At 37.3% G+C, this 27,449-nt stretch overlaps 1 protein-coding gene across 6 annotated transcripts; it reads left to right on the forward strand.

Moving 5' to 3' along the window:
* Positions 1 to 3,425: 3,425 nt before the first annotated feature.
* On the forward strand, positions 3,426 to 26,957 carry LOC113342037 (paramyosin-like). 6 transcript variants are annotated; one of them, XM_026586700.1, is made up of 6 exons: positions 3,426 to 3,679; positions 3,840 to 5,404; positions 5,518 to 5,594; positions 6,081 to 6,192; positions 6,311 to 6,427; positions 6,678 to 7,028. In XM_026586700.1, exons 2-6 carry the CDS (start codon positions 3,989 to 3,991, stop codon positions 7,026 to 7,028), a joined length of 2,073 nt encoding a protein of 690 aa, XP_026442485.1. In that variant the 5' UTR covers positions 3,426 to 3,679; positions 3,840 to 3,988. The 6 variants fall into 6 exon arrangements, with proteins under 6 accessions (XP_026442485.1, XP_026442488.1, XP_026442490.1 ...); XM_026586703.1 differs by having other exon boundaries at positions 3,426 to 3,616; XM_026586705.1 differs by lacking the exon at positions 3,426 to 3,679 and adding an exon at positions 26,939 to 26,957 and having other exon boundaries at positions 3,989 to 5,404; positions 6,678 to 7,060.
* The last annotated feature ends 492 nt before the right edge of the window (positions 26,958 to 27,449 follow it).

Consider the following 27,449-nt stretch of genomic DNA (forward strand, 5'->3'; position numbering starts at 1 on the left):
AGAGCATTAGCCGGAGATTAAACGCAAAGAGGGGTGACTCCCAATCTCAATCAAAATCTATAGATAGAGCTTTAGGAAATTAATAGGTGAGACAACTGTAGATTTCCTTCATCGGGTAAAGAGATTTCATTGCAATTACCGGTACAACTATAGATTAATTGAATGAGTAATCAAGCAAAGATTTAGATCTGATTGTAAATCATAAATAGAAAAAGCAAAGGTATCAATATGCTAAAGACAAGATGAACCCTAAATCAAATTAAAATCTAGGAAATGGTACTTCATATTTTCAAGAAAAGTTGAAATGGGTTTGGAGAATAAGGTCTACTGATTGTAGATCTGCAGCAAAAGTTCATTTTGAACCAAGATTAAAAGGTATTTTCGGAGTTATTGTAAAGATGGGGATTTTAAGAACCTAAAATCTACTAAACTCGCTTCTGATGGAGATGAGACGATGGCTGCAGCTGCGAGCGAAGAAAAGCCAAACATTTTAGCTTTTTAGGGTTATAAAATGGGTAACATTTTGTATTACATACGTGTCTAGTAATGTTCTAACGTAGCACATCCTTTTGACAAGTCCACTGCCCCACACGGGTTTACGGGTTGAACCTGCGGGTTTACGGGCCGGACCGGGTTTACCCGTTTTCTCACAAGCCGGCGTTTCTCCAACCCTAACCTGGCTTGTTTAGGAAACCAGCCAAACCGGGCGCAGGTTTTTACGGTCCGGTTCGGGTTAATCCGCGGGTTTTGGCTTGTTTGCCAGCTCTAGTCACCTTGTTGGACATCGAGAGCAGAAGACAAAATATATTGGTCATAATAAAGTTTAGCCAGACATAAGTAGCAAAATTATACCCAACGAGAAATACCTGGACAATGAAGACGAACTTCCTTGATAAGCTGAGATCTGCTCATCATGTTGAACGCATTAGAAAAGTCAATGACCAACATTGACATTTTTTTTCGAGTGACCTTTCATCTCCAATACGCGATTTACAACATGTAAAATGCATGCTTTCTCCACCAGCAGGAATACCAACACCGAATTGGTAATCACCTAATTAAGAAGTCATGTCCTTCCCAACAGAGAAAGCCGCCACTTTGGAAACCAATCTGCGACAGACCGTGCCAACTTTAATGGTCCTAAGACTACCCCGGGTTTGAGCAACGGAGTCAAAGGTGCACTAGAAATGAACTCGCCTAAATCCACGACGCATTTTCCCAAGCCAACAAAAGGTTGACAACCTCAGAAATCGAAGAGAGTAAGTCATCTGCCACGGCAGCCGCTGCTCCACACAACACGCCCACTAAATGCTGCACCCGTAAGCTATCACGACCGCATGATGTCCCTTTAGGGAAGATTTTGATAGCTCCAAAAACTGCTATGGAATCCACTGTAATGGGCTCGGCTATAACCTCTTCCACGGGAATCTCTGGGAGAGATGCAGGTGGATGTTTATCGAGCAGTTCTGAGTATGTTCTCTCATTACATGGAGCAACACCCGATGAAGATAAAACACAAATGGCAGCTGCGAAATGGCCAGAGTTCATCTTCCTCCGACAGGCAGTAATATTGGTCACTCCCTGTTTCTTCAAAACCACCTTCTTAGACCCCAAGTGAACCGGCTGTTGTAGCAATTTATTAACCAAGACAAAACAACCATTTGGCTCCTTCCAAACTGAGAGAGCCTGATTAATTGCTTCTACCTATAGCCATCTTCTATTGCCTGATTTTTCTTCAGCTGAGTTCCTCGGTTTGAACAATGTCAGAGTGCAAATGGGGAGTAGTAGGAGATGCAACCAACTTTTCAGATTAGATGGGTTCACCAAAACTCTGTCAAGGCAGGCCTTCAGCGTCCTCGATAAGGCAAGCCTGTATTGAGGAGGTATACAAGTTACTGTTGTAAATTGTCTTTGGAAAACGACATTCAGTAACTCGGTAGAGAGGATTCCCATGACATCACCACCATCATCCACAGAAAAAGCGCAAACTGCCTCACTTGTAACCAAACAATTAGCATTTACCTCGCCTGGCTTATCTAAACCATGAATGAGGAACTCTGCCTCTGCGTCAGGCCCTGCTATGACATCTCCATGCACTACTCCATCACGACCCTTGCACGGCTTCTTCCAGGCATGCAAATGCATGCACCTGCAACAAAGCCACATCCGTAAACTGCAGAGGACCTTCTCCAATGCAAGGTACACATTCAGATTATCAGCAATCAAATCCCTTCAAGCGGTTTTGTTAACTTCCGAGAACAGGTGCCTGTCATGAAGGTGTTTCAGAAATGAACCCTTTGCATACCCTCTGCCGTGAACTCCATCATGGCAACCATCAATGTTCTTGAAAGGACACAGGCAGAAGCCATCATCTAAAGCATCATCATCTGAGGATGTAGGTGGAGAAGAGCTCAATGATGCTTGGGATAGGGTGCAGGAAGAAGTCTTGGTAAACCTAGGAATGAAGACTGCGGATAAACCCTAAAAAAAAGAACTTCATGGAAAAACTTGAACCCTAAAAAGCAAAACGTTGCAGACAATTTTTTTGAAAATGAAGTCAAAACTAAAATTCCGTGGTGATAGAGTCAGATGGAAAACAAAATCAAAAGAAAAACGGGTGGAAATCATGATGAATCCGTGATTTTATCGGAGAAAAACGCCAGAAAAACATGAAGACGATATGAAATCGATACCGTTAAAAGGACAGAACCTTAGTTTGTTTTTTGTTTTTTTATATTTTCTTATAATAAAAAGAAAAAAAGATCAATACACGTCGGTAAAAGGTAACCGAACGACAAGCTGTTTTCACTGATTAATGATCATAACATTGCTTAGATCAGGATGATTCAATAAAGGGATTAACACTTCCACAAACTCGATCATTTCTAGGATCAACTTCCCTATTGCCGATCAAAATGTCCGTCTATCTCTCTTATTCTTCTTTTCGCTCAAAATAGTTTCTTCTCTGTTTCTTTCTCTAGTTCTCACCCTCCGTTTCTCACTAAATTTTTTCTTCTTTGACAACAACAAGTCGCTTTCTCTACCATCATTTAAGTTCTTATGGGCACATTTGTGTCTATCAAAAACACAGCTTTTCTTGTGGAAAGCATTGACCGAAGGACTTTCGACGATCGACTCCCTCATCTTCCCCAGATGCAACTCTGATTTGAAGATTATTATTCAATTTATGTTCGAATATCATGTTACCAATCTAATTGTAATTCATGAATCTTGGGTATCTTATACCCTCTTGTAATAGCCCTTTAGGCTTTTAATAAATTTCATGCTTAAAAAAAAAAAAAAGTCGGCTCCCTATTTCTCACAAAAATTTCTCTCTTAATCCTCTCACTAAAATTAACTGAGAAAAAGGTATAAAAAAAAAGGAACCGTGGATATAAACAAGCCGGGATCTTAAATACAGGTCAGAAAATCCGATACGTGTTTTGGAGTCGTACACCGATTATAACCCCGACCAACCAAACAGGTGAAGGAAATATTATACTATTAATTAATTCTGCTCATCAAGTAAAACGACTGCAAATCTTCTTCCGTATCACGTTCTGCTCTCTCAACTCCCAGTCGTCTTCTTCTAAAAATTTTAGAGAGAGAACAAGAGGTAAAACCTAATTTACACCTCTTATTAACTTATCCCCATTCAACTCAATCACGCCAATTTCAGGTAAAATTTCCTTTTCATCGTTGCTTAATTCAATCAATGTTCGTTAACTTTACCGATCAAAAAAAAATTCAATGTTCATTAATTACTGATAGCAATCCAAGTTATTGATCTTTTTGGGTTTGCATTTACACCAATATAATCTCTTCTTTTTGTTTTATAGGGTTTCTGTTTTCTTCTCGAAGGACTTGTTTGTGTGAGAAATTAGGATCTTAGTTTAGAATTAAACTAATTGGGAGGAGGAGTTGGGTAATTTATGTTTTTTTGATTGATCTTGATCAGTGAATAGGGGGAACTTTTTTATATTTTGAAATGGCTACTGGTGATGATAATTCTGATTCAGTTCTAAGCGATGTGGAGGGAGACGATCCAGTTCCTATCGTGTTAGATACTCATTCATCTTCTAAAGAAAGTGTCGTTTCTATAGAGAGATTTCAAGAAGTCGTAAGTGAGTTAGATAGAGAAAGAAAAGCAAGAGAAGTTGCCGAAAAGGCAAAATCTGAACTTCAAGTTTCCTTTAATCGATTAAAGGCCTTGACACATGAGGCAATTAAGAAGAGAGATGAGAGTGTGAGGCAGAGAGATGAAGCAGTGAGAGAAAAGGAAGAAGCTCTGAGTTCGAATGAGAAGACTCTAAAGGAATTAGAAGAAGTTGTACGGTTGAAAGATGAGCTTTTGAAGCAGAGAGATGAGAGTGCACAAGAACTTGATGACGTGGTTAAGGCAAGAGATTCAACAAGGTCGGAGATTGAAGCTTCAACGCAGTTACTTGTGACTGGGATTGAGAAGATTTCAGGGAAAGTGAGTAATTTTAAAATTTTCTCTGTTGGGGGACTTCCTAGATCACAGAAGTACTCTGGGTTGCCAGCGGTTGCTTATGGAATCATCAAGAGAACAAATGAAATAGTTGAGGAACTTCTCAAGCAGATAGATACTGCAACAAAATCTAGAAATGATGCCCGTGAACAGATAGATCATCGGAATTATGAGATTGCCATTGAGGTTTCTCAGCTTGAAGCAGCAATTAGTGGATTGAGGGAGGAGGTTGCTGCAAAAGCTTCCGGAATCGAAAATCTAGAGAAGTCGCTTTCTGATAAAGAAATAATGGTCTCTGAGATGAACGAGAAGCTAAATGTGGCAGACAAGGAGGTGGGAGAGCTGAAGCAACTAGTTAATGATTATGATGGTAAGCTAAACAATTTAGAATCGAAGATGGAATCGCAAAGGCCGTTACAGAGTGAGCAGTTGAAGTACATTTCTAACATACATGAGCAATTGTACGAGATTATAAAAATAGTGGATGAGAATAAATTAGATCATTCAGATTTGTCGCATTCTATGTTCCTCCCACAAATGGATATGGATGAGAATTTACGTGCTTCTTTGGCTGGGATGGAATCTATTTCTGAGCTAATAAAGATTACGATGGAGAAAGTCAGGAATCAATTGGAAGTCAAAGGCCGGGAAGCAAAAGATTTAAATGAGACAGTTGCTCGATTGGTGAAGGAGAAAAGCCATATTGGGACACTACTCAGAAGTGTTTTATCAAGAAAGATGAAATTGGATCCTTTGTCCAAGACGAGTGAGGTCCTACAAGTTGCAGAAAACGGTTTAAGAGAGGCAGGGTTAGATGTCAGGTTCACTTGTCTATATGGGAACGGTGATAAGATGGATTCTCATGGAAAACAGGCTGCAGAGGAAATAGAAGAGGATGAAGTTTATACCCTGGTAAAAGACTTCTCACTTTTGCAGTGAATGGTGATCAAATAAATAAATTCACTTTCATAACCTTATTCATTCTCCATTATGAGTTTTGTTCTTTTTTCTTTGTAATTACATAGGCTGGAGCTCTGGAAAAAATTGTTAATGCGTCCCAGCTAGAGATCATTGATCTGCATCACTCTGTTGAAGAACTAAGGTACCATCCTCAAATTTGATCGTTTGCTCTTGACTGCATCTATACTTCTCCAGTGAATCGGTAGTTCAGGGTTAACTAGGATATGGAGTCGCATTATGCTAGTTTTGGCTTCAGATAACGTAGACTATTAGATGGAGGCGCATTATGCTAGTTTCAACTATCCTTACTTACATGGGCCACACTATATGTGTTACTAATAATAAAAACGAAGAGGGTATCTGGTTCTCAGCTCAGGTCATTTTGTCAGTTGATCAATCCAGGAACAGTTGGCCTTTTTCTTACTGTTAGCTTGAATTTGTTGTCTTTTCATATTTCTTAGGATTTGTGTATAGTTTACGACATAAACACACAAAGGAAATCTGAAATAGGAACCGTTACTTGGGTTGTGGATGCTTGCATGTGGTGCTTATATATCATTTAGAATAAGCTTTTGAACCCTTGTGGAAATAATATCACTCATTTTCACATTCTCTGGTCTGAATAAAGCTCACAATCAAATCAACTTAAAGCTCAAGTGGAGGCTCAAGAGAGGGAGCTCAGTCAAAGAAAGCTTCTGATAGAAGAACTGAAAGAGAAGGAGAGCATGGCTAATCAAAGTGTAATATTTCTTTACTCGCTGTTCCTTGGTCACTGTATGAAGGCACATTTTTTTCTACACGCTTAATAGGTATTCATGTTTCTTTCATCATTGCTGATTGACTTATTTGTGTTTCAAGGTTGAAGACCTTATGATGGACATTGCCGCTGCAGAAGAAGAAATTGCAAGATGGAAAGTGGCAGCAGAGCAAGAAGCTGCAGCTGGAAGATCTGTGGAGCAAGAGTTCCTAGCACAGGTATCTTTCAGTTTAGTTTTTATCCCGAAATGCTACTTCCTCATATCCTAGCATAGTAACATAGACATTCTTATACGTCTTTTAATTTTCTGTATTATGATATTGTAATTCGATTTCAACTTAATAATATCCTTGTTGTGGTCATCGACATTGTTGCTTATTGTAGTGTGAGCCTTAAAGGTGCTACATTTATGATGAATTTTACATCTAAATGGTTAAGTCTTAATAGTTTAAATGGCATTTCTGGCAGTTGTCAGTTCTGCGGCAGGAATTGGACGAAATGAAACAGACTATGTTGGAGTCCGACAAAAAGCTCAAATTTAAAGAAGAAACAGCAGCTGCAGCTATGGCCGCTAGAGATGCAGCAGAGAAGTCATTGAGGTTAGCAGATTTGCGGGCTTCAAGGCTGAGAGAGAGACTCGAGGAACTGTCTCAGCAGATCGAAGAGTCTGATACTAGAGAAGATTCAAGAAATTGGACCCGACAGAGATATGCATGCTGGCCCTGGCAATGGTTGGGGATGAACTATGTAGGATACCAACAGCCTGAGACACAACAACAGAATTCAAATGAAATGGAGCTCGCGGAACCCCTTATATAAGTAGATACTAATTTGTGTACATGGAAATACAGGTAACCACTGGTCATCTTATTTTTTAAATCTTCAATTTCCCAGGGTTTATTCATATATAAAAATAATGATAACAGAAAAAGAATGAACAAACAGAACATGGTTTCCTATGCAAACTTGCATGCCGTTGCATTTTGAGCTAGGAGGCAAAGAGGAATCTTCTTGTGCATTGTGAGACCATCCGCTTCGTCTATATCTACTTCCTCTGGTTTCATCCCAGAGGGCAATTTCCAGTTAACACGATGAAGGAAATTTGCCTGGGTGAGCTCGACTAGCACTACCGAGAAGTTAACACTAGGGCACCCCCTCCGCCCAACCCCAAAGGGTATCAACTCGAAGTCTTGTCCTTTGACATCTATGTCGTTATATAAGAATCTTTCTGGTTGGAATGCAGATGGGTTTTCCCAAATTTTTGGGTCCATTCCAATTGCTTTTGCAGCAACAAACACCCTTGTTTTTGCTGGAACGTGGTATCCCTTGATTGTGCAGTTTTGGGTAGTTTCTCGTGGAACTAGAAATGGTGCTGGAGGGTGGTGTCTCATTGCCTCCTTAGTTACTAGTTTCAAGTATTTCAGTTTAGGAAGATCACTTTCTTCTACCACCTCTTTATCTCCAACGCTTCTTCGCACATCCTCCTGTGCTTTCTTCATGACTTCAGGGTTCCTTATCAGTTCTGTCATAGCCCAAACGATTGCTGCAGAAGAAGTATCACTTCCAGCTCCGAATATGTCCTGTATAAATTAAGCAATTAAAGAACAAACAGAATTCAGAGGAAACTGAGAACAAGTTGTAATAAGAATGAAGAGCAGAAAGAACTGGAGAAAAGATAAGAGACTTTACAGTGATAACCCCCTTAATTTGTTCTCTAGTTAGAGTGATGCCCTGACCAGTTGAGATATAGGTTTAGCTTAAATAACAGACTAGGGTTAGAAGAGAAGATAAACAAAAGTTTGATTGAATTATCGATTCTTAATTGAATGAATTACAATATACAAGAGTGCTATATATTTATATATGTACGACTTCTAAAGATACGTGCAACACAAGTATACTAAGTTTCCTAAGTTACAAAGACTTCTATGTATAACAGAGTTATAGAAACATAGTTCTAGAACTTTCCTTAAGTTATTATTACGTTGTTCCAATACCCTCCCGCAAGCGTAACGGGTCATCTTCAACTGTAAGCTTGAATCTCAGTGAATTGAAACGATCCTTAGAGAGTGGCTTGGTAAAAATATCTGCTATCTGATCTTTAGATGAAATGAATCGAACATCAAGAAGTTTTAAAGTAATTTGATCACGAACAAAGTGATAATCAATTTCTATATGCTTTGTTCGAGCATGAAAGACTGGATTAACAGTAAGATAGGTTGCTCCAAGATTATCACACCACAGAATGGGTGGAGATTGTGTAGAAATATGTAACTCTTTTAGTAGAGATTGAATCCACATGATTTCAGCAGTGGCAATTGCAAGTCCTCGGTACTCAGCTTCAGTGCTAGATCGAGAAACTGTCTTCTGTTTACGAGCACTCCAAGAAGTAATATTACCACCTAAATAGATACAGTCCACTGGTAGAACGCCGATCTTCTAAAGAACCTGCCCAATCTGAATCCGTGTAGGCAGTGAAAGATAACTGAAGATTATCAGCTGGCTTGAGAAGAATTCCATAAGTGGAAGTATGTTTAAGATACCTTAATATTCGTTTAACCAATGCCCAATAAAATTATGTTGGTGCATGCATGAATTAACAAGCTTTATTGACAACATAAGCTATGTCAGGACGAGTGAATGTCAGGTATTGTAATGCTCCTGCTATACTTCTGTATTATGTTGCATCTGTTAATAAAGTACTGTGATCAGATGAAATATCTCCAGAAGTACTCATTGGAGTTTGAATCGGCTTAACCCCATCCATTTTTGCTCGAATAAGAAGATCATGAGTGTACCTTTTTTGTGTAAGAAACAACCCAGAAGAGTTACGAGTTGCTTCAATTCCAAGAAAGTAAGATAAGGAACCGAGATCCTTAATTACAAATTCTTTGTGTAGAGATGCACGAATAGAATCCAACCTTGCAGTATTGGATCCAGTGAGGATGACATCATCAACGTAGACCAAAAGAAAAATAATGCCAGTAACATCCCGTTGAATAAACAGTGAAGAATCACATTTATAAGTAGTAAACCCCAGTTGAAGCAAAAAAGCACAGAGTCTGTGATACCAGCCACGTGGTGCTTGCTTAAGTCCATAAAGTGATTTTTGAAGTTTACAGACATAAGTTGGGAAATTAGGATCCATATAGCCTGGAGTTTGTTTCATGTAGACTTCCTCTTCAAGATTACCATACAAAAACGCGTTCTGAACATCGAGTTGATGAATAGACCAATTATGAGACAAGACCAGAGTGAGAATGATACTAATAGTGCATGGTTTCACCACAGGACTATAAGTTTCACCATAATCAACACCTTCCTGTTGATTATTTCCTTTTGCTACAAGACGGGCTTTGAATCGCTCAATTTCACCATTAGCGTTGCGCTTTATGCGATACACCCATTTACAGCCAACCAGATTCATGGAAGGATGATAAGGTACTAATATCCACGTACCATTTTTGATCAAAGCATTATATTCATTATCAGATGCTTGACGCCAGTTAGGGTCAGCTTGATCTTGAGAATAACACGTTGGTTCAATAAGAGAATCACTGATAAGAGCATACCTTGAAGTATTTGGCTTAAAAATTCCATCTTTATCTCAAGTAACCATAGGGTGAGACTGAATTACTGGAGCATTGGTAGACTGCGAATTAGTATTAGTTGACACTGTAGAATTTTCTTGAGACTGAATATTCCCTTGAGTATTAGATGTTGAGGATGAATCTGACAATACATCTGCAAAAGTTGATGCACACGACACCGGAGTAGACTGAAGAATATTATCTTCAGATGGTTGATCTTGTTGTGATATATCATGTACCTCTATTCCTTGAGTATTAGTTGGCAATGATGGACTGGAATTAACAGACACTGGAATAGAAGATATGATGTGCAAAGGAGAAGATATCACCTGATCAATAGAAGTTGATGCTGGAGATGGTTCAACCGATGCCGCGAAAGGAAAGGTGGTCTCATCAAAAACTACGTGCCTGCTAACATATACACGACCATTTGGGATATGAAGACACTTATAGCCTTTATGTTGTGGACTATAACCAATGAACACGCATGGAGAAGATGATGGATCCATCTTATGAGCTCTATAAGGACGACGATGGGGAAAACAAAGACATCCAAATACTTAAATAGAAGAGTAATCAGGAGGGGAACCAAACAAAATCTCATACGGAGATGCTTTATCAAGAACATATGAAGGTACTCTATTCATTAGATAACATGTAGTAAAAACGCATCATACCAATAAGAAGTTGGTATAGAGGCCGTAGACAATAATGTTTGTCCAGTTTCACGAATGTGGCGATGTCTACGTTCAACTAATCCATTTTGCTCAGACGTATGCGGACAAGAGAATCGATGAAAGATCCCATTTTGTTGAAGATAGGGTGTAAGCTTACGATATTCAAGAGCATTGTCAGATTGAAAAATCTTTATCTTTCGATTAAAGAGATTCTCAACATGTTTTTGAAAAACAAGAAATATAGAGTAGACATCCGATTTATGAGTAAGAGGAAACATCCATGTAAAACGAGAATAAGCATCAATAAAAATAATGTCATATCAATAGCCATCATTAGAAACAATATGAGAAGGACCCCAAACATCCGAGACAATCAAATAAAGAGGATCCAAATAAATAGTATTACTAGAAGAAAAAGGAAACTTATGACTTCGATGTTCATGACAAGAAGAACAAAACCTTAGTTTCTTACTAGAAACGAGAAGAGAAAATTTAGAAATAACATGACGCACAGTTCACATCATAGGATGTCCTAATCTAGAATGCCAGTTTTGTAAGCTAGCACGTTCACCAACAAGACTTGTCGTAGAAGTGTTTGAACCACCAAGAACATAGATACCATCAACCCTATTTCCGCGCAGAAGAACCTTCCCCGTGCATCGATCCTTCAGAATACAAAATTCAAGGTGAAACTCAAACAATACATCATTATCAGTAGTAAGCCGAGAGGCTGATAATAAATTATGGGAGATTTGAGGATCACATAGAGTATTGTTGATATATAACTTACGTCCAGGAGTACCTAGTATTGAGTAACCAACATGAGTAATCGGAATGGAAGAACCGTTACCCATCATTATTTCATCTGGAACTGTGTATTCTGAATAAGGGTGCAATCTAGCTAGATCATTCGTGATATAATCGGTAGCACTACTGTCAGGGACCCACAGATAAAAAGAGGAGGATCCTTGTTTTCAACAACATAAGCACGATGAGCAGGTGATTGTGGTGGCTGATTACGTCGAGGAGGTCGTGGCTTGAAATTACGATCAAAACGCTTCCAGCACATAGGAGAGAGATGTCCAGGTTTGTCACATAACTGACAAATAGTACTCTGTCGAGCACCAGCATTAGAAGTGCCATTATTAGGGTGTGGTAGAAGACCAGTATTCTGAGAAGAAAAATTCCGAGAAGCAGCAGCAGCAACATGTGTAGAAATCAACATCTTTGTTTGTTGTTCAACATGTAGTTCAAAAGTGAGAATATATGTGATGAAATCTTCAAGTTTCATTGTTCCCATGGATGTGGTGAGAGAAGTGACTATAACATAATAAGAGGAGTCCAATCTAGCAAGAATACAGTGATGTAATTCGGTGTTAGTCACAGTAGTATCAGCAGCAGCAAGGCTGTCAACAAGATCACGAGCTCGATCAATATAGGCTCTCATAGAAAGAGACCCTTTCTTCAGTGCATGAAGCTCACATTGAAGATGGTGGATGTGTGCATCAGATTTAGAAGCAAATAGAGATTCAAGGGAGGTCCAAACTGCACGAGATGTGGTAAGACGATGAACTTGTCGTAGTACAACAGGGGTCAGAGAAGAGAAGATCCATCCTAGAAGAATGTGATCTTGTTTCAGCCAAGGAGAATATTCAGGGTTAGGGTTTTGGGAATTTTCAAGAGTTGCAGGTGGACAGGGTTTGTCGCCATTAACATAGCCATCAAGTTCATATCCCTGAAGATAGGGTAAAAACTAAGAACACCAAAGGGAATAATTGGTTTCATCGAGTTTAACAGTGATGATATGATGAGGTTGTGAAAAACAGAGGAATCCATCATAGATTGAGAAGATTGAAGAAGTGTTGAAATTGTAGAAACAGTAGAGGCAGCAGAAGACATGAAGATCACAACCAGGATGATACCAAGTTGAGATATAGGTTTAGCTTAAATAACAGACTAGGTTAGAAGAGAAGATAAACAAAGATTTGATTGAATTATCGATTTTTAATTGAATGAATTACGATATACAAGAGTGCTATATATTTATATATGTACGACTTCTAAAGATATGTGCAACACAAGTATACTAAGTTTCCTAAGTTACAAAGACTTCTATGTATAGTAGAGTTCTAGAAACATAGTTCTAGAAACATAGTTCTAGAACTTTCCTTAAGTTATTATTACGTTGTTCCAATATGACCAGGATACTTCTGGACCCGAAGCAGCACATCAACAAGGTCTTCCACTGCAGGTGTGAGCCTCTGTGGATTAAGGTGCTTATCTATTACTTTCTCATAGAAATCATCCATTTGCCCGAATGTCTTCTCTAGTTTTGCTTCTGTTCCATCAATCTTATGTATCCACACCAACCTTGGGAAGAAGTCTGCCACGCAGAATCCAGCCAATAAGTCGTGAGTTTTTTAATAAGTATGTGAAACTTACTCTTGCCGTTGGTATCTATTTCTTCTTCATATTTCCTTCCAAAAGCAACTCGACATATGACATTGTTAAAAAAACAAAGTATCATCTCTCTTAGATTTATCGGGGTCAAAGACGAAGAAGATCGATGAATGAGTTCAATCAGCGTAGCCACCTCTTCTGCCCTGACAACGCGAAACAATTGAACCCTCTTCACACTCAACAGTTCCGCCATTGTTATCTTCCGAACCTCTCTCCAGTACTCACCATAAGGAGCAAAAGTTATATCCACAAAATCGTAAGAGAATTTCTTTGCTGCATATAACATGGGTCTGTTGGAGAACACGAGGTCGTGTGCAGTAAACATCTCTTTCAAAATACTTGCAGAAGAGACAACTAAAGTTGGAACCGATCCTAGTTTAAGAAACATTATAGGTCCATACTTATCAGAAAGTTTCTTAAATGATATATGTGGTAGTTTAGTAATCTGATGCAGGTTTCCTATCAGAGGAAACCTAGTTGGACCTGGTGTGTACTTCTCTGTCTTTCCATCTTTATTTCCTCTCAGGTTTGGCCAAGCAAACCCAACAGTGAGAAGATGAAAACAAGTAGGAGGATCAAAATATTGTGGGATAGCGTGGTGCTTTTTTTTTGGTATATGATATATTAAACAGAAACTAAGCGAGCCTTACAACACGGGGGAAGGCTCTCCCCGCTAGATCTTCATACAAAAGATTTCCCAAAAAATAAGAGGGGTCTGCAATCCAAGTTTGGTCAATACCAACAATTACATCAAGTTTTGCAAGTTTATCGGCAATAAAATTACCTTCCCCGTATCTATGTCGGAAGGAGATTGCCTGGAAACAGTTACATAACTTATGTATATCCTTAAGAAGGTTAACAAAGAACCAAGGAATATCATACAAACGATTGACTAGCCCTGTGATATAAGTAGAGTCACTAACTACTTCAAGATAAGGTATTTGTAGCTGTGTTGCCAGTTCCAAACCAAATTTTAGTGCACGAAGCTCTGCCATGTTACTTCCATTTTTGTAGATATGTTTGGAGAAGGCCGCAACAAAGGATCCGTCGTCATTTCTAATAACTCCTCCAGTACCTGCATTATGAGACTCATCAGAAGCGCCATCAATATTAAGTTTACAAAATCCCGTGGAAAGAAGATTTTATTTTCTTCTAACAACAAGCCAAAGAAGGGATGGGCAGGTTGGAGTAAGTTTTCATTTTCTAAAGAAAGAGGTGGAGTGGGAGTTAAGAAGCTAAGGTTGATGAATAGAGCTTTACATGCAAAGTGGATATGGAGGTATGGGAATGAAGAAAAGGCTTTATGGAGAAAAGTAGTCAATCATAAGTTTGCAGGAAATCCAAAAGCTTTCTATCCTTCATCTTCTAGTAAGCCGGTGGGGAAAAGCTTATGAGCAGGTATTTTAAAAACCAATTCAATTGTGATTCAAAATTCTGCTCTTAAGGTTAATAAAGGAGATAGGGTCTTATTTTGGAGGGATAACTGATTAAATGGTCACGCGCTAATGTCTTTGTTTCCTACGTTATTCAAACTTAGTAGGAATAAGGAAGCAACTATTCAGGAAATATTGATGATGTCTAGTGATAACAGCTGGAATTTTTCCTTTAGTAGAATGTTGAATGATCAAGAATTTGAAGACGTGGCTCATCTCTTGAATCTGATCCCGGCTATTAACAACAACAGTGGTAGTGACCAAAGGATTTGGCAGGCAGGTAATAAAGGTTTCTCTGTAGCTTCATGTTATAAGACGTTAGAAGATGATGGTTTACTAGTTTTCCGATATAAGTGTGTATGGAACCCGAGAATCACATCAAAAGTCATCTTTTTTGTATGGACTCTTTGTTATGAGGCGACACCTACTTTAGACTCATACAGGAACACTATAATGGTTAATGGTTGTTTGCTGTGCAAGAAGGATGCAGAATCAAACCCTCACATTTTCTTACATTATGAAACTACCAGATTGGTTTGGCATTATTTTCTGAACTTTTATAATCTTAGTTGGGTTTCAAGCTTCAGTTAGAAACACAATCTGGGAATGGAGGAAAAAGAAGACAAATAGTTCTCGCCCTATAAGGAAGAGAATTTGGGATATTTATCCCTTTGCAATTCGGTGGGCTATTTGGTTCGAGAGAAATGCGCATTTGTTTAATGGGCAATACAAAGATCTGGACACTATTATTGACACTGTAAAGGTTTATGTGAACAATTGGTGTACTGGCACAAATATTTCTCAAGGATTCTCTTTGGACACGGTTTTAAATAATTAGGATGCGGTCATGCGACAGTTTTGGTTGTTTTTTTCTTTATTTTTTTTTCGAAAATCTACTATAATTGAGTTTTCTTTTGTTCTATCAATCATCTTACCACTGTCTTAGTGGTGAGTTGATTTCTTTTCAATATAATGCCCTTTTTGAGTCAGAAAAAAAATCCCGTGGAAGGAAATTCCCAACCAATGTACTGGGTAGTTAAGCTATGGTATTGAGGAACAATAGTGGTGGTTATATATTCATTAGCCCTGCAAATAGCCTGTTGCATTACTAATTCAGAGTTGAAAGTGTGATTCTGGAACACCACAACACTCCTCATAGTCCATATTTGCCAAAGCAAAAAACGCACTATCCCATAAGGAAAGCCTTGTATAGTGCTAGTATAAGAACCACTAGTGCACAACCATTCTAGATCAATCTGAGCACAAGGAATATTATATCCCCATTGATCAGACACTTTATCCCATAGAGACTGAACTGGATAACATCGTAAAAATAGATGTTCAATAGTCTCTGGGTGCTGATGGCGTATAGGACAGAGTTCCGTTATATTGAGACCTCTCTTACGCAGATTGTATCTAACTAAAATTCTTCTGTGTGCCAAAGTCCAGAGAAATTTTTTTATATGCGGAGGACATCTTAGGTGCCACAACCTCCTCCATGAACTTTTCTGATCAACACTCCCATAATTGTCATGACAAATGAAATTGTATGCGTTTTAATAGAGATTTCCCCAGAACTATTGTGACTGCAAATTCTTCTGTCTGGATAGCTTGCCATAGAACAACTAGGTATAGCTAAAATGAGAGTTTTTATAGCATCAGGTAGAACACTATCAACGATAGATAAGTTCCAATGACCCGAATTAGAATCAATCAGGTCTGCTACTTTTAGATGACCCCATCGTTGAATATCAGTAGTCACTAGATCTTTAAGAGGGATTCCAGTCACCCACGAGTCAGTCCAAACATTTATATCTTGTCCATTACCCACACACCATTTGAGTCTTGCTTTGACTATCTCTCTGCCCCGTAGAATACTCTTCCAACACCAGGAGCTACATTTAGGGATTGTACAATCCCACAAACTGGTGTTGTTGCCATATTTTGCAAGGAACAGCGAACTCACCAGACTAGAGGGCTTCATAAGAATTCTCCATGCTATTTTGGCAAGGAAAGCTAAATTATGGAACTCCAAGTTTCGAATACCAAGACCTCCATGTTCAACAGGCTGACAGATTTGGTACCATCCAACTGCGTGTATTCTATCTTTATCTACTTTATCAGCCCATAGAAACCTTCTCTTAAGTTTATCAATAGTTGTTAAAACTCCCTTAGGAATGGACAAATTTAACATGAGATGGTTTAAAGATGGATCCAACACAGATTTAATAAGTACATCTCTCCCTGCAAAGTTAAGCGAAGCTAACTTCCAGCCCTGTAGTTTATTAGTTACTTTAACTATGTAATCCATAAAATCACTATTCTTAGAGCGCCCCCACTGTAGGTTAGAACCTAAATATTTGCCGGGATGAGTGATGATTTTCATACCAAGACCTCTTGCCATATTACGAGCAAATCTCTTTGGAACTTTCTCAGTAAAGAATACACTAGATTTTTGGTAGTTTATATGTTGTCCTGACCATAAACAATAATCATCCAAAATGTTTCTGATACCTCGAATGTTTTTTTAAAGTGGCTTCTAGAAACAACACACTGTCATCAGCATAGAAGCTATGTGTAATAACAGGAGCTGATGGAGCCACTTTAAAACCACTAATTATACCAGAATCTACACCTATGACAATCATCCTCGAAAGAACTTCAAGACCCAAAATAAAGAGGAAGGGTGACAAGGGGTAACCTTGACGAAGACCTTTCTGAGGATAGAATGAATCGCTAGGAGATCCTTGATACGAACTTGATAGCTGACTGTAGAAAGACATTCATCAATCCGATTGATCCAGGTGGAATGGAATCCAAAATCCTTGAAAACAACAATCAAAAAATGCCAGCTCATTTTATCATAAGCTTTTTCAAAATCAATTTTAATAGCCATCCAGCTCTTTGATCCTTTCTTATGCTTCATGGAACGGAAAATTTCATTGGTAATCATAATAGAGTCGAATATAGATCTATTCTTGACAAATGCATTTTGAGTGACAGAAATGCATATAGGGAGAACCATTTTCAATCTGGAAGATATAAGCTTTGAAATAATCTTATAATAGAAGTTACACAGGCTTATTGGTCTAAAATGACTGACCTGCGTAGGATGAGAGTTTTTTGGAACAAGAGGGATAAAAGTTTTGTTGAAGCTAGGATGAAGAAACCCCGAAGAAAAAAATTCTTGTATAACCTGACAAACCGAAGATCCTATAATGTCCCAATACTTGACATAAAAAATACCTTGTAGACCATCAGATCCAGGGGCCTTAAGAGATCCCATATCTCTAACATCACTATATATGTCATCATCTGAGTAAGGCCGAGTGAGGAAATCATTATCTGAATTGGAAATGATAGGGGGAATGAGCTGGCACAAATCTAAAGAAGTATAGGGGGTTGTGTCCGAAAATAAATCCTTAAAGTGGTCAGTGATCATGGATTCTAAAACATCCTCTTCAAATACCCAATCACCACTACTAGATTTAAGAGCTAAAATTCTGTTTCGGTTTCGCCGAATAATGGTGGATAAATGGAAAAATATGGTATTCAAGTTACCATATTTAAGCCACTCAACTCTAGATTTTTGGGCCCAGAAAATCTCTTCCAATTTGAGATGATGCAGATATATGTTGAGACAGTGTGCTTCGTGTGCCTTAATTGGTAATGAAGGATCCAGACTAAATAAAGTTTGAGCTCTAATCAAATCATCTCTAGCCTTATTCACATTCTGATGTAAGATACCAAAATCAGTTCTATTCCAGATCTTAGCGTGAGAAGTAAGAACTTGGAATTTGTGACACAAATCATTGCAAGGAGACATGGTAGAAGTATGATGAGAGGAGTTCCAAATTCGAGAGACTAAGGATTTAAATCTATCGTCTTCTAGCCACATTGCGTGGTGTTAGTTAGGACTTGAAGAAGAAGATTCATTTTTTTTTTTTTTTTCTTCTACACTCTTCCAATAAGTGATTTTTGCTCTACAGTTTCAGTGAACTTCGAACCCCTTTAAATATACAAACAAGACGACATAAAAATAATCAGTCAATTCCATGAAAGTCTTCATGATAATGATATTAAATTATTACATATTTTTTTATCCCCATTCTTTGGTCAAGGCAACGAAGTTTACGTATGCAGTTGGATTTGTTTGTTTTCTTAGTGCGAGAATTGCGATATAGCGTGAGAATCGGAGGAGGAACCTTCACGATAGAGAAGTTCTAGAAAAGATCTTTCTTTGTTTTGTTTTGTTTTTTTGCATATATAAAAGGCGAAAAGATAATCATTCATATGTTGATGAGATAACACCAAATTTATGTCGCATGTCCCATCTCATCGGCTTTGGAAATATGAGTGTATTTGCAGACAAAGATATGATTCGTCTGGTGCCGATCTGAGTTTTAGGAGAGATTGATTGCGTTTTTGTCCGGCAAAACCTCCCGATAGAGATATGATTCTAGCATTTGGATGATGAAGGTGTACACTGATCAGTCTCAGCATTTGGATGGTAAAGTTGTACAGTGTGGGTCCCAGCATTTGGATGGTGAAAATGTCCACTGTGGGTCTTAGTAGGTGGTTTTTTCAGGATAAAATACTCGGTCAACCTAGCATTTGCAGATTAATTTGGATGAGGTTTGTTTGCTGGACGCTATGGAAGGAGCGATACATTTCGTCCATTTAGTATTTAAACTATAGATAATGCAAAGTATACCATCGGAGGAAAGGTATTATCAAGACTGTGAGTTTCACATTAGCGGAATACTATCCATCCCAGTTACCATATGCTGGTCCAATTGGCTACAAATAAATAAAACAGACTTACAAATGAAGGTACAAATCTCCCTAATGAAAAAAACATTAAAAAAAATGAAAAAACTCACCAGACAAAAACTAATAAAAAAAATTTAGGCTAATTTGGAGGCTACCACTAAAAATTATTTTGAAGTAAAATAAAACAAACCCCTTATCTAACTGTTTTTGTTGATGGCTTAATTGTCCCTGGTTGTTTAATGTTGATTGATTAAATTAGTATTTAAATTAAAAATGAGTATTTGTAACTGGAGTGTAATTATACCATGTTTTTTCGGATAATTGAAAGGCTAGTAATTGTATTAGAAATGAATCCAATACTAGTAATTAGGTCATGAGGACCTGATTCCTTAAGCAAGACCTCAATAAAGCTCGATTCAACTTCAACAATTACTTTCTTTAGAAGGGGGTCCGTCGCTCCTCTTTTTCTCTCTGAAACCCTAAGAGAAAACCAGAGAATACCACCACCGCTCATCCTCTTACTCAGATTTAGTCCATTATGGACTAAATCCGAGTAGGAATCCATTTATAACGTCTAAATCTTAGCTCTTTAACATTGATCTAGTTAACTTTCTCTTGTTTTTCGGTCTTTCGCCCCTTTTCAAGACCCTAAATAAATAAAAAAAACAAAAAAAACCATGAATTTCTGCGTCTTCTCTAGCTAATATTCTAATCCACCGTTCCTAGAGAAGTTGTAGGTTATATTAGCTATTAGATGTATTTTATGATCATGTTTATTTATGGGATTGATTTGATGGAGTGGCTTCAATTGATCGGCTTTTTGGTTTTGCTAGATATTTTTATTTGGTACCCTGGTGATGATGTTCAAAACTTTCCAGCATGCATATCTCCTTTTTTTTTATAATAACCAATCTGGGGTCTGCTTCATCATGTAATTACATAGTTCAACCCTTTGGAAGATTTTTCATCTGAGACAAATTCTGATTGGTTATTTGAAGAACCAATATCCCTACAAGTAGATTTGATTTTCGGGTATCCTTAATGATTGTTCAAAACCTTCATATCCTTTTGTTTTTGGTGATTCCCCCTCTAAAAATGTTTCAATACCCCTCCCTAATTTTCTATCAAACCATTCTTTGCATACACAATATCCATTCCTTAAACCTTCATGTTAAACCCTTGTTCAAAATTTAATCGGTTTTCTTCTTTTTAACATTCTGTCCCCGAGGAAGTTATTTAGTTAGTTGTGATAATTTACCAAAAGGCTTTGTCCATTTCTTGGACTTGTGAGTTTCGGTTTTCTGGTTGAGATTGCCTCTCGGTGATGTAAGGTTGTTTAGTGCCTTGTTTTTGGGTTTGCAAATTTAGTGTTGGTGTGTTTTGAGACATGTTAGTTTGTTTTATTCAAGGGTTTTCTCTTCTTTTTCGGTTAAAGTCTCTGCGCGATTATGGATCTGTGGATGGAAACCTTGGAATCCCTTAAAGTTACAAAAACTGGAGCCATTTTTATCTACTTAAATCTTCAGATATCTAGAAGCGAGTTTGAAATATCTTTATGCAACCATCATCTGAACCAAATTGATTCTGATAATATTGTTAAGTACCTGGAAACATTAGGATATCTTAGTGCCTTCAATACTCCTATCTAGTTTCCTGCTGGTTTGAGTATGTTGACCATGAATACTAGAGAGATGCTCTGCATTCCATAAGGATTTGGGATCATGCTACCTTTGATTCACATGCACATTTAATATTATTGAAACTGGTTAGATGTTCAGATTCTCAGGAACATCAATATTTACAAGAAGACACTCCATCACACTAGAAACATGATCAACAAAAATGAACTCCAGTTGAAGATTTTGAGTTATATTACCACCATTATGATTTTTAGCTTTGTAACCTATTAACTTATCTTCATGGGCTGGTGGATACATCACCTTTGTTGTGTGTTATTATTGACTTAGTTTTTTGTAGTGGTTTAGTTAGTAGCTTAGCTTCCCCACCCTATAGTTTTATTTCATCACTGTAATTCATTTCCTAGTACAAGGTATCGTAGTACCTGTAATATTTGTATTCCTCCTCAAGCTCTCATAAGTTAGTTTAAGAAGCATAGTGTGTTTAATAAAATCTTTATATTGATAATTGTAAGTGTTGTAAGTGTTACCTTACAAAGCACATTTTCTTGCCTTTCCAGTAAGTGTTACCTTATAAAACACTATAGTTAATCATGTTGTAGATTAACTGTCTCTAGTATGTTTTTAGTAACATTATTAACAGTAGTAACCTCTATCTTCTCTGGTAATCACCATCCGATGGATCAAGATGGAAGAAAATAAAATGGACAGTTACCATCCGGACAATACACCTCAGCATATGGTCACAATCACCTGACTAGCACCTTCAATCAAGCGCATCGAACACCCCTACCATAAACCAAGTTCTTATGGACTCTGCCGTGCCCATCAAAAGTACAACTTTTCTTGTGTAAAACATTGACAGAAGGCCTTCTGACCTCCGAATCTTATATCTACCCTCGATGCAACTCTAATTCGAAGACCGCTGCTCATGCTCTGCTATACTTTTTTGTTATTTTAGATTCACGACATTTCACTCCAAATGTAACTGATGAATCTATGGGTATGACATACCCTCGTGTAATGACCCTATAAATAGTTTAATAAAATTTATGCTTCATAAAAAAGAAAAAAAAGTTCCTTAAGCAAAAGTTAAGTGTTTCTTTCAGATTTTCTGGTTAAAGAATAAAAATATATGAAGGCGACGATATAAAATGACCTTAATACCAAATTGTAACTTTCAAAATTATTTAACGCTGGCTTATCAAATAGAATTTGACAGTTGATGATCCCTAGTTGAAGATGACATAAATCTGAGGTACAAATTCAGAGAGTTTTAGAGAAAGAGAGTTTCAGAGAGGCAAAAGGGGTTTAGGTTGGAAAGAGTTTGACAAAGAAAATGAAAGTGATAAAATTTCAATGATAAAGGTTGAAAAAGCGGGGGTCTAACAACCACACCTAATATTTGGCTTAGCAATCTGTATGGACAAACTCCAATATACTTTCTAGAGAATCAACTAGACAGTCAGACTCAATCTAGATAAAAAGTATATCAAAGAGTTTATATCTCAATCTCTCGATTTTATATATACTCAAGCAAATAGAAATCTGTGAGTCTTTATCAAATACTAGAGAGATAACTTGGATGGTACCGAAGACCAATATCCAAGTATCAATCAATTTAAATCAACAACCAAAAGGTCGGATGTTCTAATTGGTTGAATAACGCACAACCTGTGATATTTCAATTATATAACAAAATATAATGCGGAAAATAAATAACACAAACACCAGAATTTTGTTAACGAGGAAACCACAAATACAAAAAAACCCCGGGACCTAGTCCAGATTGAACACACAATGTATTAAGCCGCTACAGACACTAGCCTACTCCAAACTAACTTCGGTATGGACTGTAGTTGAACCCCAACCAATCTCACATTGATCCAAGGTACATTTATGCTCCTACGTCTCTAATCCCAGCAGGATACTACGTACTTGATTCCCTTAGCTGATCTCACCCACAACTAAGAGTTGCTACGACCTAAAGTCGAAGACTTTAATAAACAAATCTGTATCATACAGAAAAGTCTATGGTAATAGATAAATCCGTCTCCCACGAATATACCTACCAGTTTTGTTCCTTCTTTTGATAAATCAAGTTGAACAGGAACCAATTGATAGTCCGGACTTATATTTCCTAAGAACAACGAAGATGTTTGTGATTACTTTTTATCTTGCCTATCGGAGATAGAAATCTCAAGCCAATTATTACAATTGTACTCGTACGATAGAAACGGCAAGATCAGATCGCACAACTACGATAAAGTAGTATCGGTCTGGCTTCACAATCCCAATGAAGTCTTTAAGTTGTTAACCTGGTTTAGAAGAAGAAAACAAAGGTTAAAGGAGAATCGACTCTAGCTTAGCACAACTAGTATCACACAGAATGTGTGGGTATTAGGTTTCCCAGTTGCTAGAGTACGTTTTCCCTTATATAGTCTTTCAAATCAGGGTTTGCAATCAATGTTAGCTTGGTAACAAAGCATTCAATATTCACCGTTAGATGAAAACCTGATTAGATTCAAGCTAATATTTATCAACCGTTAGATCGAAAACATAGCTTGTTATACACAAATGAAATGCACGTTTCTAGGCTTGTGTAACCGTACCTAAACTTGTACATTAGTTGGTTCAACAATAGTTAACCAAATGGTTATCCATATGATCAGTTTCATATCAACCATATTTTTCTTCACCATAACTAGTTCAAATGACTCAAATGAACTAGTTAGAGAGTTGTTCAAGTGCAAGGAAATCTCATGTACTGCACAAGACACAATTGAAAAAAAAATGATTTGATTCACTTGAATCGGTTCATGAACTATATAGCCACGGTTTGCAATTGCATTCCTTAGTTAATATGAATAAGTTCACAAACATCGTTTTTAGATATAACCTACTCAAGTTCGCAGACTGGGTTCGCGGACTTAAGTTCCCGGATGGAGTTCACAAACTCCAGCATATTCTCGGGTTTCAGAACTTCGCCAGTTCGCGGACTGGGTTCGCGGACTTAGCTCACGCACTACTCCGGTTCATTTGATCAACAAAGTTCGCAAACTTCGGTTCAAGGAATAAGGACTTATACATATATGTATTTCCAAAACAATGCTTATATCCTCCAATGTTTATATAATCTAAACTCTCATTTCAATCATTGAAACATTCTCAGAGGACGTTATATAGTTGTTATTCACAAACCATTTTTCGTCAGAGCAATTTTCAAAGTGATTGAAACATAACATGACTTTCGTCACTGGGTAAAGATGAACTTGGATAAAGAGAAAGCTTACCAACACATATTTCGAGAAATAGATAGGCGAGATAAACTCGGCTCGAAATACCAAATGTGTATAATCTAAGTCTATATAGCAAAACGACTTTTGTCTCAAGATAGGAGATAAATAGACTTTTGAGTGATAGATAAGTTCAAGTCTCCACATACCTTTTATTCCATGAAGATCCACCAGTTCCTTGAGTAGTCCTTCGTCTTATATGATGATTGTCATGGAGTTCTTGAGCTCAACTACACTTTCTATCCTAGTCCGAGACCTTAGTTATAGTAGACTAGAAATTAAGAGTTATAGTTTTTATCACTAACATTGACAAACATGCTTGAGATAGCAACGCATGCGAGTTCGACCGAGCAATGCTCTAACAAGAGTAATTGAGTCATTCCACAGAGAATTAACCCATGATTACAGAGAATCGGATTCCACTCCACTGGTGTTGATAGGTAAAAATGGTTTACTAGTTAAAGTAAAAAAATGATGGAGTAGGAAGATGCTAGATGAAGCAAATCGTTTAAACCTTTAAACAAATGCACTGCACGGGAGTGCTTTGAGTTGGAGAAACCAATCTATAAGACTCTGGCCTAAACCCAGAAATGGTCATTCCAGATTCTACTCGGTTACAATGGAAGGAAAAACGTCGATTTGTAGGGAGGGAAGCTGAGAATATGTTGAGATCAATGAATAAGATTGCAAATGTTTTGAATTGCTTTGAAGGCGATTTCTCTGTGTTAGATCGAGTAAAGGCTTCTCTGTTTTTTGGGACATGGTTTTTTTTATCACAGATGACGGATTTCTTGTCCATATCATAGATTGAGGAACCTATTTGTAGCAGAGGAAGTTAACACACTGATCTCATTGTAAGTGGTGGAAGTTGCAAAGAAGCGGAAGATTAGAGAAGTGGAATCATGTTGAAACCAGTTCCCTTTCGTCAGGGAAACTTAGTGGTTCTCAGAGTACTACTCTATTTATTCCTTAACTTCCAGCATGACTGACTCACTTTCTCATCATGGATGTATTGCTAAATCGTACGTGATAGGACGCCAGATGAAAACCCTAGTAAATATCCCCAATGACATTATTGGTGTCCTGATGGTAAATATGCTTTGTAAAAGTATTTATTTGGTCAACATTGACCTGGATGCTAGTCTTAGCATATCGATGTATCTAGCATGCTTCTCAATGGTAACTATGGCATGCTTTATAAAGACTCGTCACTTTGGAAAATGAAGCATACGACGTCTGCTAAAACAAGCAATGATGCTTTGTATATCAAAATGCCAGACAAGGAAACAATGATACTTAAATGATTTAGATCGATATACATAGGTTGATGAGATGGCTGGATCGATCATAGACCATTATGAAATGTTTGAGCAATATTTGGAAATATTACTAGACGGAGCAATACTGCTAGTCAAAGCAATGTTGATAATCTAAATGAATATTGCTAGTCAAAGCAATATTGCCAGTTGTTAGATCATTGCTCATTTGAACCCACCAAGCATTGGTATGTCAAGTTTGGTTATCATATTTTAGTATCAAAACTCAATTACAGTCATTTTATTAAATGTACTAGAGTCAACTTCGTTTAGGTTAGACCAGAAAGTCTAGGAATGTTAAGACATACAAGTATTACTCTGAAGACCTGAAGATCGTGAAGACATATTGACTACAATGAAGACGTCATCCTTCCACTTGAGGTTAGTGATACTGACTTGACTTGTTTCCATTCCTAATGTTGCTTTCAAGTCGTTTAGACTTTGTCATTTTATTATGATCAAAGTGTTAAGGAAGAATATTTGATTACGAAGTATAACATTTATCTTTTGAAATTCGTAAGTGCGACATCGACATAATCAATGTAACTCGTTACTTGATTGTGTACTGGATATATGTGTGATTTCATCATAGAAACTATGTTTGATTACATATGTTTAAAGAAAGTACATATACGAATCTTGTTTCATAATCGAAAGGAAATCAATAGGCATTTTGGTACGGTTATCATTGAAGATCTATTGGATGACCAATTCGAACCTAGGTAAGAACTTTGGTAGAACCGATCTTGACTTATGTTGAGAGTTATGGTACAAACGATCTTTACCTAGTTTGGGATATACGGTAGAAATGATCTTAACTTCTGTTGAGAGTCTTGGTAGAACCGATCCTTAGCTATATTGGGATACATGGTATAACCGATCTTAACTTATGTTGAGAATCTTGGTAGAAGCGATCCTTACCTATATTGAGAATCATGGTAGAACCGATCCTAGCTATTGTTAGGAGTCATGGTAGAACCGATCCTTACCTATATTTGGAGACTTGGTAAAGCCGATCTTAACCTATGTTATGAGTCATGGCAGAACCGGTCCCAAGAGCAAAATCGATCCTCTATATTCACATATTACTTTACGGTTTTGTGTGAGCTTGGAATTAGGGTTTTCTAAATAGGAAAGTTCCTGATGTCGACATAATTTGAATATGAATATAATTATTATCTTTTATTCTTCAAATATATTCCTTGATACACGAGGTGATCCCAATCCGAAATATTGAGAATATTTTAGTTAAGATTTTCGATTATATGTTTTTTATTTTCCAGCAAATAAAAACATAACTCTTGGAAAGTTATATTAGTTAAGTGCTAAACTAATATTAGATATTTTAATAAGAGATTTCAGAATTACAGGTTGGATATTAGTTGGAAATATAAAAACCTAAATTAGGTAATTATTGAATATCTTGAGAATATTTTCGGTTTTGGAATCTCCTTGTTGTCCAAACAAATTTGGTCTATACATAGTTGATTTTGCATTTCTTGGAAACTATCTTAAGAGCCAGGCAAATTTCATTCGTGTGTTTTCAGGTGGAGCTGTATATCTGGAGAGGAAAGTACCATAATTAGGCAAAATCTCTTATGACCGCTCGTTTAAGAACTTCTGTGGGATAAAAAAGATCTACGAGTACCGTCGTGGGAAACTAGATAATTACATTATTATTTTAGTTTTTGATTATTGATTTGATTGACTAATGGTTGTTGAAGATTGCAACTAGTTTGATTCAGAGCCTTTTCTTCTGACATAAGGGTCACTCAAACTAGATCAAAGTATTGACAGGATCTTTAGAACTGTTTTTAGATCTAAAAACAACTTGTGATCATCCATTGTTAACAGACTCCGTTCTTTGTGTGATCAATCATAAGTGGATTCAAGTTTGTGGTGTGCAGGTACATAAGAAAACAATTGAAGATTTGAAGACAAGAAGATTTTTTCTTCTTGGTTTTCGTATCTCGTATTTGTGCACACATCTTGATCGTCTGGGATCCGACTTAGAGCCGGTTTATCTTTGATAGATATATTCGTTTAGATCGACAACTA

The sequence above is a fragment of the Papaver somniferum genome, unplaced genomic scaffold (assembly GCF_003573695.1).
Source record: "Papaver somniferum cultivar HN1 unplaced genomic scaffold, ASM357369v1 unplaced-scaffold_33, whole genome shotgun sequence".
Taxonomy (NCBI): Eukaryota; Viridiplantae; Streptophyta; class Magnoliopsida; order Ranunculales; family Papaveraceae; genus Papaver; species Papaver somniferum.